Here is a 15,849-nt window from a genome sequence, read left to right as displayed (position 1 = left end):
GCCAGTACTAAGTAAAAAGATTCAAATGAAGACACTGAGGTCTGGATTTATAGAGGGGAGTGGGTGTAGGGAGAGCAGCATATTCAAAACGCATGTGGACGGACAGGCAGATGTTTTTAAAAGTACACAGTAAATTCGGAAAACCATCAGGAGAGGACAACTTTATGGAGCAATATCTGCAGCTTAGGATTTTGTGGAGTCTTATTCCTAAAATATATTTTGTTTTTGTATTTCTAGGCACATGTAATACTGTTTCTTTGCTTTGTTTCTGTACAAGATAGGACTGAAGATTGTCTTTCTCTCTGGTCTGCAGAAAGTAATTTACTTTCTTTCCTTTCATTGTTTGATCTTAAAAAAAAGTTCATACCTTTTTCCTGATTGTCCTGGATATGTGGAGAAAGGTATATATGCCAGAAGTTTTTAGTCCTTCAGAAAAAGGTGGTAGATATGAGATACTTGAGTTTACTATTGTCGAAGTTTACAATTTTACTAAGTTTGATATCAGCATTTAACACTTTTGCGGAATTTTATATTACAAGCATATCCTTGCACATATTCCAATTGAGTCAATGATTTTATTTTACTTGTGACTCTTTCAGATTAAAACTTTACTCAAGAGCTTGTGTAAATGTTTCTGTCACTTAATTTTATCTTTTCTCCTGTGTCCTTCCAAACTTCAACTGAAGTTATTCCATTCTAGGGCATACATTAACTTGTTTTCGTTCAGGTGCTTATAGATATAGGTCTAAATTTATTTTACTATTCCTAGGATGAAGCAGCAGTTTCTATTGTTAGATAGGGGGGCAATATATATATACACATTTTATATATATATACATTTTATACATATGTATGTATAAAATTAGGCATATATATATGCCCTAATTTTTGAAACGTTAAAATATTAAAGTAAAATGCTGCATGTTGTCTTTACTAATAACATAGCCACTGTAAGGTCAGGATTTGAAATTAAGTAGTGTAATTTAAATAAATATTATAATTTAAATATGTAATTGGTTGTAATTTTTGTGCTTTGGGAAATTTTTAGTAATGTGATAATAGTTTTAGTGTCAGAAGAATTTGGAAAGCAAATATTTACTTTAAAGTTTCCTTTATCACACTGCATAAGCATCTGTATTTATCCTGAGCTCTCCTTGATTTTATAAAGCCTTAGTTAAGTGTATTATCAGATAGAATCATTCATAAAAATAATAAAAAATGAGGGTACAGATGCTGATATACCCCCAGCACATGGTAAACACTACATAAGTATCATTAAATAGTAAATCTATATTTCCAGGGAGGATTTTATTAAGATATAGCATATTAGTACATATTTGGAGTGATCCAGTGAAGAGGCAGAAATTGATTCAGGAGACTGATGAAGGACTAATGAGGCATTGGTCACTGAAGATCTCACTAGCACACTTCGGCAAGTTGGAATTTCTAAATGTCTCTCTCCACCTGTTTAATAAATCAATGAAAAGTTTTATTAGGGCCTTCTAAGTGTATGGCAGTCAATAAGTCACAGTCCCTACACCCTAGTCAGGGAGGCTCACAATAAGCAAGCAACTGCAATCCTAGTTGCAATCCATAAATGCTGAAACGGAAATAAACAACATGATGAGGGAAGATTAACTTGGGGAGGGAGCACATTAGGGTGACCGTGAAGTTTGTTGGAAGAAGTGACTTTTGAACAAGGCGTTGGTGTGAAGATCTGATGAGAGAGTATCCCAAATAGAGGGGCCACTGGTACAAGAGATGAGATGGGAAAGGGCTTGGAAGGTGTGCGAAATACGAAGGAGGTTGTTCTGGTGTGTGTCTAGTGAACACAGAGGCCAGAGGCCCTTGTGGGTGCAGCTGGAGACTTATGCAGAGTAACATTAGGCCCTGTGGGGGATTGTAGACTGTCAGCAATAATCCAGTTTGGATTTTATTCTCAGGGTGGTGGGAAGCCGTGGAAAGGGGTTAGGCAAGCAGTGAAATGATCAGATTTACAGTGATAAAAATAAATTGGTCTGGCTACTGGGGAGAAGATGGATTGGAGGGAGTTTAGAATGGAAGCAGAGAGCAGGTTGGAGGTTCTCCCAAGAGACTCTATGAGACATGATGGTGATTTTTGTCTTTGTGGGTTTTGTTTTGTAGGGCCTGGACAATCTGAATTCTGCCAACCTCTTCAGTTCAGAACCAGCTTGACCCCAGGCCCCATCACTCTGCCAGTCACCACAGTCCTCTAGGAATTTGCCTTGGGAGTATTGTATGTTCACATCTGCCTGTAAGATATGCTTGGAGTGTGCCTACAAATGGAAAAACTTGGGAGTTTTGGAATAGAGCAGGCATTCTGGTGGTTGGGAACCCAAGATAGTGACCTTGGGAGGCTGAGAACGATAGGACAGCCTTGCTGCCACAGCTACCATCTCTACTAGTCAGTTCTGGACCAAGTGGAGGGACATGGCATGGCTGGAGTAAATTTAGGACCTTCTTCCTTATCCTAGTAGTATTTTGTTTTGTTTTGTTTCTTAAAGAGACGGGGTCTAGCTCTGTCACTCAGGATGGGAGTGCATTGCTGCAATCATAGCTCGCTGCAGCCTCAAACTCCTGGGCGCAAGCTATCATCCGGCCTCAGCCTCCTCCTGAATAGTTGGGATTAGAAGCATGAGCCACCATGCCTGGTTTATTTTAGCAGTTTTATCCTATATGGAGAAAACAAAGGGCTGTCAGTGGTTACTTCCACTTCCTCACCCAGGCCCTTCTCTAAATGTTTGTAATAAAATGGAGCTGGCTCATGTGACTTTAGTTGAGCTTCTTGGACACTCAAGTTGTTGGTGCACAACGCTCTTCTTCAATATTGTTTTAGTGCCAACATTGGCTATTTTGCATGTACTTTATTTTTAATTCATATATCACTTTTATCAAGAATCGGATAAATAAAAGGTGCTTAAATAGAGATGTAGTAAACCTAGGAAAAACTGGGACTGCTTTGTGATTACAGAATGTTGGAAAAATCAAAGATGGGGGTGGAGTGGGAATTAGAGTAAGGATGTATCAGTAAGGAAGGAAAACAGGAAAAGTTGTAACTGATTCATCATGTGATGTGTGAGGGGAGGGGAGAAGGTTACTATGTATCTTTCATTGGCAGAGCCTGTTGACTTTTTAAAAAATCTGTTCTGCAGTGAATTCAATTTACAGATGTGACAAAGATGTCCTTTGTTTCTGTTGAAACATTTGGGATGTGTTTGGAGCTACTATCCTGAGAGGCAGATATAAACATACACAGACTATATATACTCTTACAGTAGACTTTCAGTAAAGTAAGCAGTTAGTTTGGGGTTAGAATTTGCTGGGAAGGTGCTTTTAATGTAATTTAAAATGAAACGTATTCATAGGGTCTGTTCCCTTCTCAGAAATGGTCCCATCCCAATTCCTTTTCTTATTTACTGGGTCTTGCCATGCCGAGGGTATGTGTATGGCTTTTTTTTTTTTTTTTTTGACTATTTTTTTTCATAGCTAAATTAGGAAAGTACAGAGTTCCCCATATATCTGTGTCGCCACACATGTGGAGCACCCCCAGTTGTCAGTATCCCCCACCAGAGTGGTACATATGTTATAATCCATGAACCTACGTTAACACATCGTAATAACCCAAAGTCCATAGATTCCATTAGGATTCACTCTTGGTGTTGTACATTCTGTGGGTTTGGACAAATGTATAATGACATGTGTCCATCATTACAGTGTCACAGAGTATTTTCACTGCCTTAAAAGTCCTCTGCCTAGTCATCATTTCACCCTGTGCCCCAGCCCCTGGCAACTGTTGATCTTTTTACTGTTTTCATAGTTTTGTCTTTTCTAGAATATATATAATTGGACTCATGCAGTATGCAGCCTTTTCAGATTGGCGTCTTTCACATAATGATACACATTTTTCTCCATGTTTTCGTATGGCTGGAGAGCTTATTTCTTTTTAGCACTGAAAAATATTTCATTGTCTGGATATACTACAGTGTATTAATCTATTCACCTATAGTAGGGCATCTTGGTTGCTTCCAAGTTTTGGCAATTATGAATAAAGTTGCTAGAGACATCCATTTACAGGTTTTTGTGTGCACGTAGTTTTTAGCTTCTTTGGGTAAATATCAAGGAGTGCAACTTCTGGGTTGTATAGTAAGAATATGTTTAGTTTTGTAAGAAACTGCCAAACTGCCAGAGTGGCTGTACCATTTTGCATTCCTACCAACAGTGAATGAGAGTTCCTGCTGTTCCCTATCCTCACCAGCATGTGACGTTGTCAGTGGTCTGGATTCTGACCATTTCTGAAAAGTATGTAATGATATCTCATTTTAATTTGCATTTCCTGGTGACATGATGTGGAATATGCTTATTTGCATTTGCCATCTGTGTATCTTCTTTGGTGAGGTGTCTGTTAAGATATTTTGTCCATGTTTTAATCAAATTGTTTTCTTGTTTTTTAAAGAGTTCTTTGTATATTTTAGATAACAGTCCTTTATTGGCTGTATCTTTTGCAAATGTTTTCTTTTCTTTTTTGTTTTTGAGAAGGAGTCTCGCTCTGTTGCCAAGGCTGGAGTGCCGTGGTGCGATCTCAGCTTACTGCAGGCCTGTCGCCCGGGTTCATGCCATTCTCCTGCCTCAGCCTCTGGAGTAGCTGGGACTACAGGTGCCCCCCACCACGTCCAGCTAATTTTTTTGTGTTTTTAATAGAGACGGGGTTTTACCGTGTTAGCCAGGATGGTCTCGACCTCCTGACCTCAAGATCTGCCTGCCTCAGCCTCCCAGAGTGCTGGGATTACAGGTGTGAGCCACTGTGCCCGGCCTATTTTTGTTTTTTAAGATAGGGTCTTGCTCTGGCACCCGGCCTGGAGTGCAGTGATGTGATCTTGATTCACTGCAACCTTCGCCTCCTGGGCTCAAGCGATTCTCCCACCTCAGCCTCCTGAGTGGCTGGGATTACAGGTGCATACCATCATGCTAGGCGTGTGTGTGTGTGTGTGTGTGTGTGTGTGTGTGTGTGTGAGATGAGGTCTTGCTTATTGCCCAGGCTGGTCTTGAACTCTTGGACTCAAGCAGTCCTCCCACCTCAGCCACCCTGAGTGATGGGATTAAACCATCGTGCCTGGCCATTTTCTAGATTTTCTAGTACATTATATTCTAGGAATTTTATAGTTTTTTGTTGTTGTTGTTGTTTGTTTGTTTTTTGAGACACAGTCTTGCTCTGTTGCCTAGGCTGGAGTGTAGTGGTGCAGTCTCGAGGCTAACTGCAGTGTCCACCTCTGCCTCTTGGGCTCAAGTGATCCTCTGGTCTCAAACTCTCAAGTAGCCAGGAGGACTACAGGTACATACCACCATGCCTGGCTAATTTTTAAATTTTTTTTGTGAAGACAGGCTCTCACTATATTTCCCAGGCTGATATCAAACTCCTGGGCTCAAGGGATCTTCCCGCCTTATTAGCCTCCCAAAGTGCTGGAATTACAGGCGTCAGCCATCACCGGGCCTACTCTTGCAATTTATGTGCATGGCTTTTCTTTTGTATCTTCCTTGACCAGCCATGTTAGTGCCCTCCTTTAGGTGCCATCGTTTGTTGTTGTTGTTTTTTTTTCTTTTTTTTTTTTGAGACGGAGTCTCGCTCTGTCACCCAGGCTGGAGTGCTGTGGCCGGATCTCAGCTCGCTGCAAGCTCCGCCTCCTGGGTTCATGCCATTCTCTTGCCTCAGCCTCCCAGGTAGCTGGGACTACAGGCACCGCCACCTCGCCCGGCTAGTTTTTGTAGTTTTTAGTAGAGACGGGGTTTCACCGTGTTAGCCAGGATGGTCTCGATCTCCTGACCTCGTGATCCGCCCGTCTCGGCCTCCCAAAGTGCTGGGATTACAGGCTTGAGCCACTGCGCCCGGCCTAGATGCCATCGTTTCTAAACACCCAGTACCCTGCTCCCCTGCTGAGGAAAACTTGTAGCTCTTCCCAGGCCAAATTCCTTCCTTTTGGGACATGTTTGTTCTTACTTCCCTTTATGCCTTGGTGTGAATCACCAACTCACCCTCCCTGCTGTATTGGGTAAGAATGGGAAGTGATACTTTCGAGTGTATCTACCTTCTAATCTGAGTAGGGTCCTCTAGTCAATATCAAACAATCTTTATGATGGGTTAAGGAAATAGGGTTCAGAAATTCTCTTTATTTTTTACAGGTGAAAGCAGAAGAGTCTTTTGACTCTTTTTTTCATTTTGATTTTTTTTTCTTTTTTTCTTTTGATTTTTTGATTTTTTTTTCACTGCCCTGAAACAAAGATAGGCAAGACCCAAGGACGGTAATTAGCATGTAATAGACAAAAGGATGGATACAATGATGAAGGAAAACATCCCTTTTTAAGAAAAGTTTTAATGGTCACCTATTGTAAGCAATATTTGAATCAGTAACATTTTAACATAACAAGAATTTGGGCAATTTTTTATAGAGTCTCACCCATATTGGTATTTTTTTACAGACCCCAAACACAAAATTTTAAGTCTATGGATGCTTTTTTAAAAAAGATGAATGTTCCCCCTCCTTTTAAAAAAACTATATCCTTGATAGTGTCTTTTCCTGTGTCCTTCCTATTTCATAATTAGCCCTTGGTTGTCATTGTGATGGGGCCAACACTCAGAGCCTGCTGTGGACCAAGCTCTCAGTTAGATGTTTACATGTGACGTTTTTCAAGAAAGCTAAGCCAGGCTCCCGACAAAGTGCTGTCCAGACTTTGACCCTTCCTGGTGGCAGAATCAGAAATCTGCTTTTCCTGTGCATGACTTTCTTTCCGTAACGCAGTTGCCTGGTGGATCCCTCGTGCTCTCTTCTCTTCAACTCTGTATCTCCAAAGATGATTTAGAAAAGGATGCATGTAACAGCATAATAAGTTGAGGGTTATGGTATGTGAGCTGGGCTCACATGAGAGTGCTTCCACTCACAGCCGCGTGACTGTGTGGAAGTACTCTTCGTGCTTAGGTTTCTTCTTCATCTGTAAAATGAGGATAATGATATTTACCTCAGAGGTTGCTATGAGGACTCATTGATGTGTTAGATGTGAGCGCTTACACCAGCCCTGGCATTAGTGCTCAGTAAATATTTATTTCTCAACCTTCAGCCCTGTTGACGTTTTGGGTCAAATCATTTTTTGTTGTAGGGCAGTACTGTGCATATTGTAGATGCTTAACATCATCCCTGACGACCACCGCCCACCCCCATTCCCACGCCTACCCCGGCAAGTTGTGACAACCAAAAATGTCTCCGGACATTGCCAAATATGCTCCAGGCAAAATTGGCCCCAGATGAGAACCATTGTCTAATCTTTACTAGCTGTTATATTACCCTTGCAGATTCACCTAAGATTTGGCTGGCCTTGAAAAGTTTTGCCGTCATCTTAAGCGTCTTTGGAAGAGCTGTTACCTACCCCTGGCAAGCCAGCTGCCCCTGAGCACCAGACTACAGAATTATCTTCTGACTGTCTAGCAGAGTGAAGGCAGATCCTTTTCCTGTTCCTCTTTTGAAAAGCCCTGCATGTATATGAATCTCCCAAAAAAGTCCCAGTTTTAATCCCACATAAATGACATAGCTTTTTGTTCTGTTCTTTCTTAGTTGTGGGTTTTTATGTCAATCCCCTTCTTACTCTGTTTTATTTAGCTGCCTGGCCAGAAGATGATTTTGCGGAATTTTAATTGCTTCAGTTTTATAGCATAAATAGGTACTACATGTATAGTAATAGCAGGCTTGCTTTTTCATTTTACTTTTAATCACTTAAAATAAATTTATGAACTTTCTTCATTGGTCCCCAGAGGACTCTGTAAAGCATGTACATGTTGTGGAGGCAGGGTAGTATAATGGATAGCCCTGAAGTCAGGGTAGTATAATGGATAGCCCTGAAGTCAGACCACCTGGGTTCAAATCCTGCCTCTGCCATCTGGGGCAGCGTCTTTCATCCTTTCATGCTTCAGTTTCTCCTCAATTTCTTCTAGTTAGGGCTGTTGTGAGGAACAACCAGATTCACATATGTAAAGCACAGTCTGGCTTGTAATAAGTTTAGCCACTAATCAGTAAGTATTATTAGGCTGCCAGTTCAATTTAGCTTGAAGAAAAGCAAAATCTTATTTAAGAAGAGTCGATGTGGTACAGCAAACAGGCACATATAGATTTTGGAGTTGGACAGATTTGCATTTGAATTCTAGCTCTATTGCCTGTTAGTCGCGTATTAACTTGGGCAAGTGATTTAACCTCTTTATGTTTTTCTTCAGAGCAACATCTTTATTCCCAACATACAATTTTGGCTTCTCTTTCCAAATATGATTGAGGCAAATGGGTGGAATCTCTTTCAAACCTCTGCTTCCATACCTGCCTGGCTTCATTTTTGCTAAGCTCTACGGTTTGCGGCTGTGTCCCTTCTCTGTACCCTCTCAGTATACCATGCATACACATAACATCATACTTACAAATTTTTATGTTGCTTGTCAGTCTTCCCTGTTAGGTAAGTTCTGTGAGAGTAGGATTTTGTCTTTTTTTTTTTTTTTTTTTGAGACGGAGTTTCACTCTGTAACCCAGGCTGTAGTGCAGTAGCACGATCTTGGCTCACTGCAACCTCTGCCTCCTGTGTCCCAGTTCAAGCAATTCTCCTCCTTCAGCCTCCCGAGTAGCTGGGATTGCAGGCATGTACCACCATGCCCAGCTAATTTTTGTATTTTTAGTAGAGATGGAGTTTCACCGTGTTGGCCAGGCTGGTCTTGAACTCCTTGTCTCATGATCCACCCTCCTCAGCCTCCCAAAGTGCTGGGATTGCAGGTGTGAGCCACCGCGCACGGACTTCATTTTGTCTTTTTTATTGCCTAGTGCATGATGAGCACCCAATAAGTGTTCGTTGAATGAAGGAATAAAAATGAATTCAAAACAAATTATTATACTTTAGATCTGATTTATTGGTTGCTTTTACAGTGCTAGGTCTTTTATGCTATCTCAAATCCTTAAAGCAACCATATGAAGTCAGTCTTGCTTCTGTGAAGACAGATTCTGACCTAAGGGCTCTCTGATCCCCCGTGTGGGATGGTGGGATAGTGGGCCTTAGTGTTGGTCTTTTGTGTTGTGGTCGGGCACTTAGCACTGGCAGCACTGAATCCGTCTTGGTGAGGGCAAGGCCATATTGTCCCTATATAGCCTCCATACCTATTGCTTTGGCCACTTTGTCATCGGTCCATTGAGCAAGCAATGGGACGATTGGGAAAGAGGCTAACTGACATCCATAAGACAAGTCATCTTGACCACATGATTATTGAGAGCCTGTCTGTAGTGGGCATTTATGTGAGACACAAATATGCTCACATTCTGTGCTGCAGTGAAAGGTTCGTATACGTACTTCTGCACACTTCCCTTTAAAAAATATATAATTTCCCAATCTTGTTCTTTCCTAGTCACTGACCAGCAGGCCATCCATTAGCCACTGCCCAAGATCATCATAGATACGTCCCTTTGGCACTCCTCCTTACAGGTAAACCACCACATGTACTGCTCAGAGTTCTGCCCACTGGGAAGATTTCCCTTCACCACTCTCTTTCAGGCCATCCCTGAGTCAGGCCATCCCTGAGTGGGGCTGTCTTTTCTCACTTCTGGCTGGTGTCAGCACACTGTGCATGTCCATCCATAAACAAGCATGCCTTTTTCCTGCCCTGCTAACTGGCCTTAGGATCCTCCCCATGGGGCCTTAAATGTGGGTCTAGAGAACTTACAAGGAAGGAGGAACAAACAGTAGGGGAGTCCGGGCTGCCGATCCCTGCCATCCAGGGATTTTACTTGTGCCATCCAGACTTGCTTAAGCCCAGTCTTGCTTTTACCGTACCAAGTGGATTAGTGCTGTACATGTCTAGTTTTATGATTCAGTGAACCCAATAATACTCTGTTCACGATGGGCTGTTCTTTTTACACAGTCTCTTGGTTTTTCATAGGCGGTCATTGCATCTCTTCCTGGGCCTAGTAACAAGCCAGGAACCACAGATAGTGGTTGCTGGCAAACCCTAAGGGGTCTGAAACTCTTACTCTTTCCTTGGTGCTTGTCAGAGAGAGGGGTCCTTAGTTCATTCCTGTTTGCCATGTCATTTCCAGTACTACTGGATGTGCTGAGGCATAGGCTCAAGGGTTAGGGCAGCTTTCATTGCTCTAGAACCTTCTCTTGGAATGGGCTTCAGAAAAACTGGCAGGCTCATAGGTTACCCAGTAAATGGGTCAGAACAGCATATCCAAGTATTGAAACTCACTATTTGTTTTACCTCTCTCTCAGTGCAAGTGGTGCAAGGTGTAGTAATTTCTCTCACTTGAGACAGGATATCCTGGCTCAGACCAGGGAAATCCTAGAAGCCATCAGTGTGGTGAGTCCCTGAACTTGCATGAGTTTTTTCCATCCTCTGGATTGTGTATGTGTCTTACGCAGGTGTCCAAAGTGCTTGCTAGTTTTTGTTCACCAGGTCCAGTTAAGATAATGGCATCCATGTGATGGACCAGTGTGGTGATCTGTGGGCTGTCAAGATGATCAAGGACTCTCTAGACTATATTATGGCAATTCAGACATAGCCCTCAGGTGAGACAATGAAGATATACTGCCTTTCTGCCACTTCATGCAATTTGCATCTCATTGTCCTTACTGATGGTGATAGAAAAGAAAGCATTTGCCAGGTCGGTAGTCATACCAGATGTCTGGGGTTATGCTAATTTTCTTCAGAAAAAAAAACAAAAACACTACATTTAGAATCTCAGAATCCCATTTGAAATTGGTATCACCATCTGATTAAATTTATGGTAATCCGTTGTCATGTTCCCAGTTCTTTCCAGCTTTGATCTAGGTAAATGGCCAAGTTAAATGGGGACATAAGAAGTTTTAACACACCTGCATCCTTTTAGTTTTTGGTAGTGGTACTGATTTCTGAGCTTTTCCCACGGATGTGGTATACTTTTTGATTACTTTCTTAGTAGGAAAAGGGGAGACAGTTCCAGAGGCTTCTTCATGGCCTTTTCTCTCATTATAGCTTTTATGACATGGGACAGGGAACCAATATGGGAATTTGGCCAGTTACTAAGTATATCTGTTTCCACTACAATTCTGTTACTAGGGAAATAAGAACAGGATGGCCCTATCGTCCCATTGGACCCACTGGGAGACAGACTTACTCTCTTAGCTTACCTCTGGAAGTCCCACTCTGACTTGTAGACCATGTTCTGGGTCTCTAGGAGATTAGTGTTATTTCAGAGCTAGTATCTACTAACGCTTGGGAGGATTATATATTCCCATTTCTGTAGTGGACAATCATCCTGGGGAATTGCTGCAGGTCCTTCTCAGAAAAGGCCTGGAGAAAGATCAACAGTATATGCCTATGGCCGTTTAAAGGGTCACAATACGCTGGGTGTGGTGGCTCATGCCTATAATCTCAGCACTTTGGGAGGCCGATATGGGCAGTTTGCTTGAGCTCTGGAGTTCGAGACCAGCCTGGCCAACATGACGAAACCCCATCTCTACCAAAAGTACAAAAATTAGCCAGGCATGGTGGTACATGCCTGTAGTCCCAGCTACTTGGGAGGCTGAGGTGAGAGGATTGCTTGAACCCAGGAGGTGGAGGTTACAGTGACCCAAGGTTGCGCCACTGCACTGAAGCCTAGGCGACAGAATGAGACCCCATCTCAAAAAAAAAAAAAAAGAAAAAAAATAGGTCACAATAATCTTATTAGTCTTTCTTGATCTAAGATCCTTTGAATATATTCCTGTATGTGCTTTCCATACTCCCACTGGTAAATAAATTGTTGAGATCCTAAAATATTTTGTTATAAAGGCAGTTTTCTCCCAGAATAGACTTGGAACTTCTTTCTGGGGTCTTTTGGGTTACGACACAATGAAAGATGGTGGGAGTAGATAGTGAAGAGAATTAGCATCCCTTGTGAAACAACTTGAAAAGAGTTTTATTGAGAAGGAGGTGTTTGGATGCAGGGTATTCTCTGAGAGATACAGACAGCTGCTTTCAGCAAGGAAGTTCAGCTGAATTTGGGGTTCAGCATTCTTAGCCTCATCTATGCCTACCCAAATGCCTGCGTCTATGATTCAAGTCATTCTCCTTTCCAGCCAGTGCCGTATGTTAACACATGAGACTGCAGGATTATATATTGAATTGGCTCTGCAACCCTAGCCATCAAACCCTGGGCTTGATCCTTAGTCTTCTCAGCTCCGCAGCTATAAGAGATGAAGGACTCTAATAAAACAGCCATGGATTTTCTACCCATCTCTCTGGGAATTCACAGCTTTGACTTTGTCATTTGCTTTATGCACATTCTCAAGGACAGCCAGAAGCAGCCCCAGCCCACATTGCAGTCTCTGAAGTCAGTGTTTTTATCTGCTACGTGGACTTTGAGCATTCTCAAGGACAGCCAGAAGCAGCCCCAGCCCACATTGCAGTCTCTGAAGTCAGTGTTTTTATCTGCTACGTGGACTTTGAGCACTCTCCACCTGCATTCCATCCTGTGACATCATGCACAGGTAGTAGTTTGAACAATCATGATGTCACTGTGTGCCATCCCCCCGCCTCCACGGGAAGATTTTCAGGACACTTGTCAAGTACACATTCCATTTGTGAGGCTGTGTTTCCTGGGGTCTTCTTGGTACCAGTTAACTGCATCAGTCACATGACACACTCAAAAGTAGTTGACGGGAGTTTAACAAAGGGACTGTTAACTAAGATATTGTGGGCAGGATTAGAGGAACCATCATGGCATGTTGAAGCACCTCTTTACTAGCAAAGTCAGGAAGCTGTTACTATTCCCAGGCCCTTCAGCTGTAACTGTGGAAGAGGGGCTGCCTGGTAGGAACTGTGGGCTTAGGTGAGTAAACCACTGATGTCAGAAAGGGACCAGGGGAACAAATATCTTAGCGCCATGCTTCTCTTACCCTCTAATTTGTTAGTGACTCTCATGGCTGCATCCAGCCAGAGGGCAAAGGCAAAGTAGTGTGCAGTCCATAGAGCTCAGACTTCTGGACATGTGGCTGGGTGGAGAAAGAATGGCATTTGGGTCTGGAAGAACAGATAGAGACTGTCAAGTGCAATTGCCAAACTGGAACCTTTGGCTCAGGTTTGAGTGTGCTTCTTGAGTGTAGACTTCTACACTTAACTGCCACCTGTGCCTGTTCTCTTAGATGTCCCCTGGGTACCTTGCAGGAAACAAGTTGTGCTGCCTACCATCTCTTTCCTTCTCCTTTATTCCTGATGCCACTTAATGTGATATCTTACTGTCCCTTCCAAAAGGAGGACCTGAGGAATTCTGCTTCTGTGGGCTATAGCACAGCAAGGCACAAACAGATAAAGTAACAGCAGTACCTGCCACCCTGAGCAGGTACTCAAGGGAGAAGTGTGGAAAGTGTAGCTCATAACCTTCACCTTCTCAGTGTCTCTGCTGCAGGAGGAGAAGCATGGGTTAATGTGTCTTCTAAGGTTCCAGGACAGGACCAGTCTGCCTTAGAAGTACAATAGGTTCCACCTGCTCTCATGCTTAGGCAGTAGATTGCTGTGACAGGCAGGCCAGGCTCTGGTCAGGTGCTTCCCTGGTCTTAGTGGGGCAAAGCAGCTACTATTATGGGGCTTTAGAATGCTATAATTTACAGACAGGTGCTGTACTCTTTGTTGAGGCGGGACCAATTACTTGTCTACATATTGTAACAACTAATTCAGCTACACAGAAATATTTCTGACTGCTGGGCGCAGTGGTTCACGCCTGTAATCCCAGCATTTTGGGAGGCCGAGGAAGACGGATCACCTGAGGTCAGGAGTTTGAGACCAGCCTGACCAACATGGAGAAACGCCGTCTCTACTAAAAATATAAAATTAGTTGGATGTGGTGGCACGTACCCGTAATCCCAGCTACTTGGGAGGTTTAGGCAGGAGAATCGCTTGAACCCGGGAGGCAGAGGTTGCAGTGAGCCAAGATCGCACCATTGCTCTCCAGCCTGGGTGACGAGAGCAAAACTCCGTCTCAAAAAAAAATAAAAGAAATCTTTCTGACTGCATTTCCAGCAGCAAATCCAACAAGGGAAACTTTGAATCATCTCAAAGGAAGCATTCTTATAATCAGTTAAAACTCATTATACCTGAATATTCAATGCCTGCTGATACATATTTTAAGTCATTACCTGAATGTAATTTATTTATAGTGACCAGATCTGTTACAGTGACTTCCTGAAACTAACCATCCAGGGAAATTATCCAAGCATACTGACACTTTAAAAAGTATTATTTAGTCTGAGTGTGGTGGCTCATGCCTGTAATCCTAGCACTTTGGGAGATTAGGTTGGGAGGAATGCTTGAGCCCAGGAGTTCAAGACCAGCCTGGGCAATGTAATGAGACCCCGTATCTTAAGAAAAAAACAAAAAAAAGTATTGTTTGAGCCAGGCGTGGTGGTCTGTGCCTATAGTTGCAGCTACTTGGGAGGCTCAAGCAGGAACATCACGTGAGCCTAGGAGTTCGAGGCTGCAGTGCAGCATGATTGCACCTGTGAATAGCTACTGCATTCTAACCTGGGCAACATAGCAATACCCTGTCTCTTAAAGAAAGGTATTTGGTGTCATGTGGTGTCAGAGTATGGGCTGCTGTGTGTAGCAAAGGTGACATCAGTGTGACATCTCTAGCCCTTTATTCATGAGTGGGATGATATTAACATACTGCATTTATTTTGTAGGAAGATCTACTGTAGTGTCTCTGACCAGAGGTTCAGTACAAAAGAATAACCCACAGTTATAATGAAGCATAGTACAGTGGTTAAGAGTCGGAATTCTGGAGTCAGATGGCCTGGGTTCAAATCCGGGGTGTATGAATTATTTCACCTCTCTGTGTTTCAGTTGCCATATTTGTAAAATGAGTAAATAGTTATGTACTATACAGGATTGTAATCTGAATTGTTCAGCACACTTGACCAGTTCATCCTGATGCAGGAAGTCTGAAAACCACACTTTGGTTACCTCCAACTAGATCTTTTTTAGGTGAGAGTTAGTCCTTAGTCTACATGAACTGAGGTGTGTAAGTTACTGGAATTTCCTAATAGTAAGGAAGGTAGATGGGCTGCAGATATTTGTGGGTTGTGGTAGGAACACAATAGAAACTAAATCTCTAACCTAGGCTGAGACTGATGAGCAAAAGTAAATTCCTGCCAAAATAAATGTAAAATTAGTCCCATGCTTAAGGAATGACTGTCATAGTATGTTAAAATTGTTCTGTTAATCACTTTTTTTTTTTTTCTGTTGGTTAAGGTTGCATGATGGAATTTGAACATTACTTCCAGAGGTTTTATGTTTTGGATTAATTGAGTTTGTCCTCTGCCGACTGTTTCTTCGGACGCATTTTTTGGTGTGCTCTTGAGGGATTAAATGCAAAGAGATCATACCATGGACTACAAGGAAAGCTGCCCAAGTGTAAGCATTCCCAGCTCTGATGAACACAGAGAGAAAAAGAAGAGGTTTACTGTAAGTACTTAACATAAAGCATGTGGAAAAAAAACTGAATATAGAGAATATTTTCATTTCTGCTTTTCTTCTCCAACCTAGAACACCCCCTTCCCCATCTCCCACATACCTGGATTTTACTTCTTTCACATGATCTGTTCTCCACAAAGTCTTCTGTGGCTACCGTAATGGAATAAATTTTCCTTTTTTAGTGTCTCTTTTCTTATCCTCTTGGAGAATTGTATGAAACTATCTAACTAATCTTTTTTTTTTTTTTTTTTTTGAGACAGAGTCTCATGCTGTCACCAGGCTGGAGTGTAGTGGCACAACCTCTGCTCACTGCAACCTTTGCCTCCTGGGTT

The 15,849-nt window shown here is 42.3% G+C and overlaps 1 protein-coding gene across 8 annotated transcripts in view; it reads left to right on the top strand.

Annotated features, from left to right (window-relative positions):
• The window catches only part of LOC104668803 (serine/threonine-protein kinase Sgk3), a 194,785-nt gene that overhangs the window by 109,934 nt on the left and 69,002 nt on the right, over positions 1–15,849 (top strand). For 4 of the 8 annotated variants that reach the window (XM_030937860.1, XM_030937861.1, XM_030937863.1 and 1 more), the window contains 2 exons: positions 2,146–2,275; positions 15,296–15,508. In XM_030937860.1, coding sequence (XP_030793720.1) covers positions 15,413–15,508 — 96 coding nt within the window. In that variant the 5' untranslated portion in view covers positions 2,146–2,275; positions 15,296–15,412. Of the gene's footprint in view, positions 1–2,145; positions 2,276–4,262; positions 4,321–15,295; positions 15,509–15,849 lie in introns of those variants that run through there. The other 4 variants (XM_030937862.1, XM_010371587.1, XM_030937864.1 and 1 more) reach the window with 3 other exon arrangements.

This window comes from Rhinopithecus roxellana, chromosome 9 (genome assembly GCF_007565055.1).
Source record: "Rhinopithecus roxellana isolate Shanxi Qingling chromosome 9, ASM756505v1, whole genome shotgun sequence".
NCBI lineage: Eukaryota > Metazoa > Chordata > Mammalia > Primates > Cercopithecidae > Rhinopithecus > Rhinopithecus roxellana.
The sequence above is the reverse complement of the archived record's forward strand: the minus strand, read 5'-3'. Positions and strand labels throughout refer to the sequence as shown.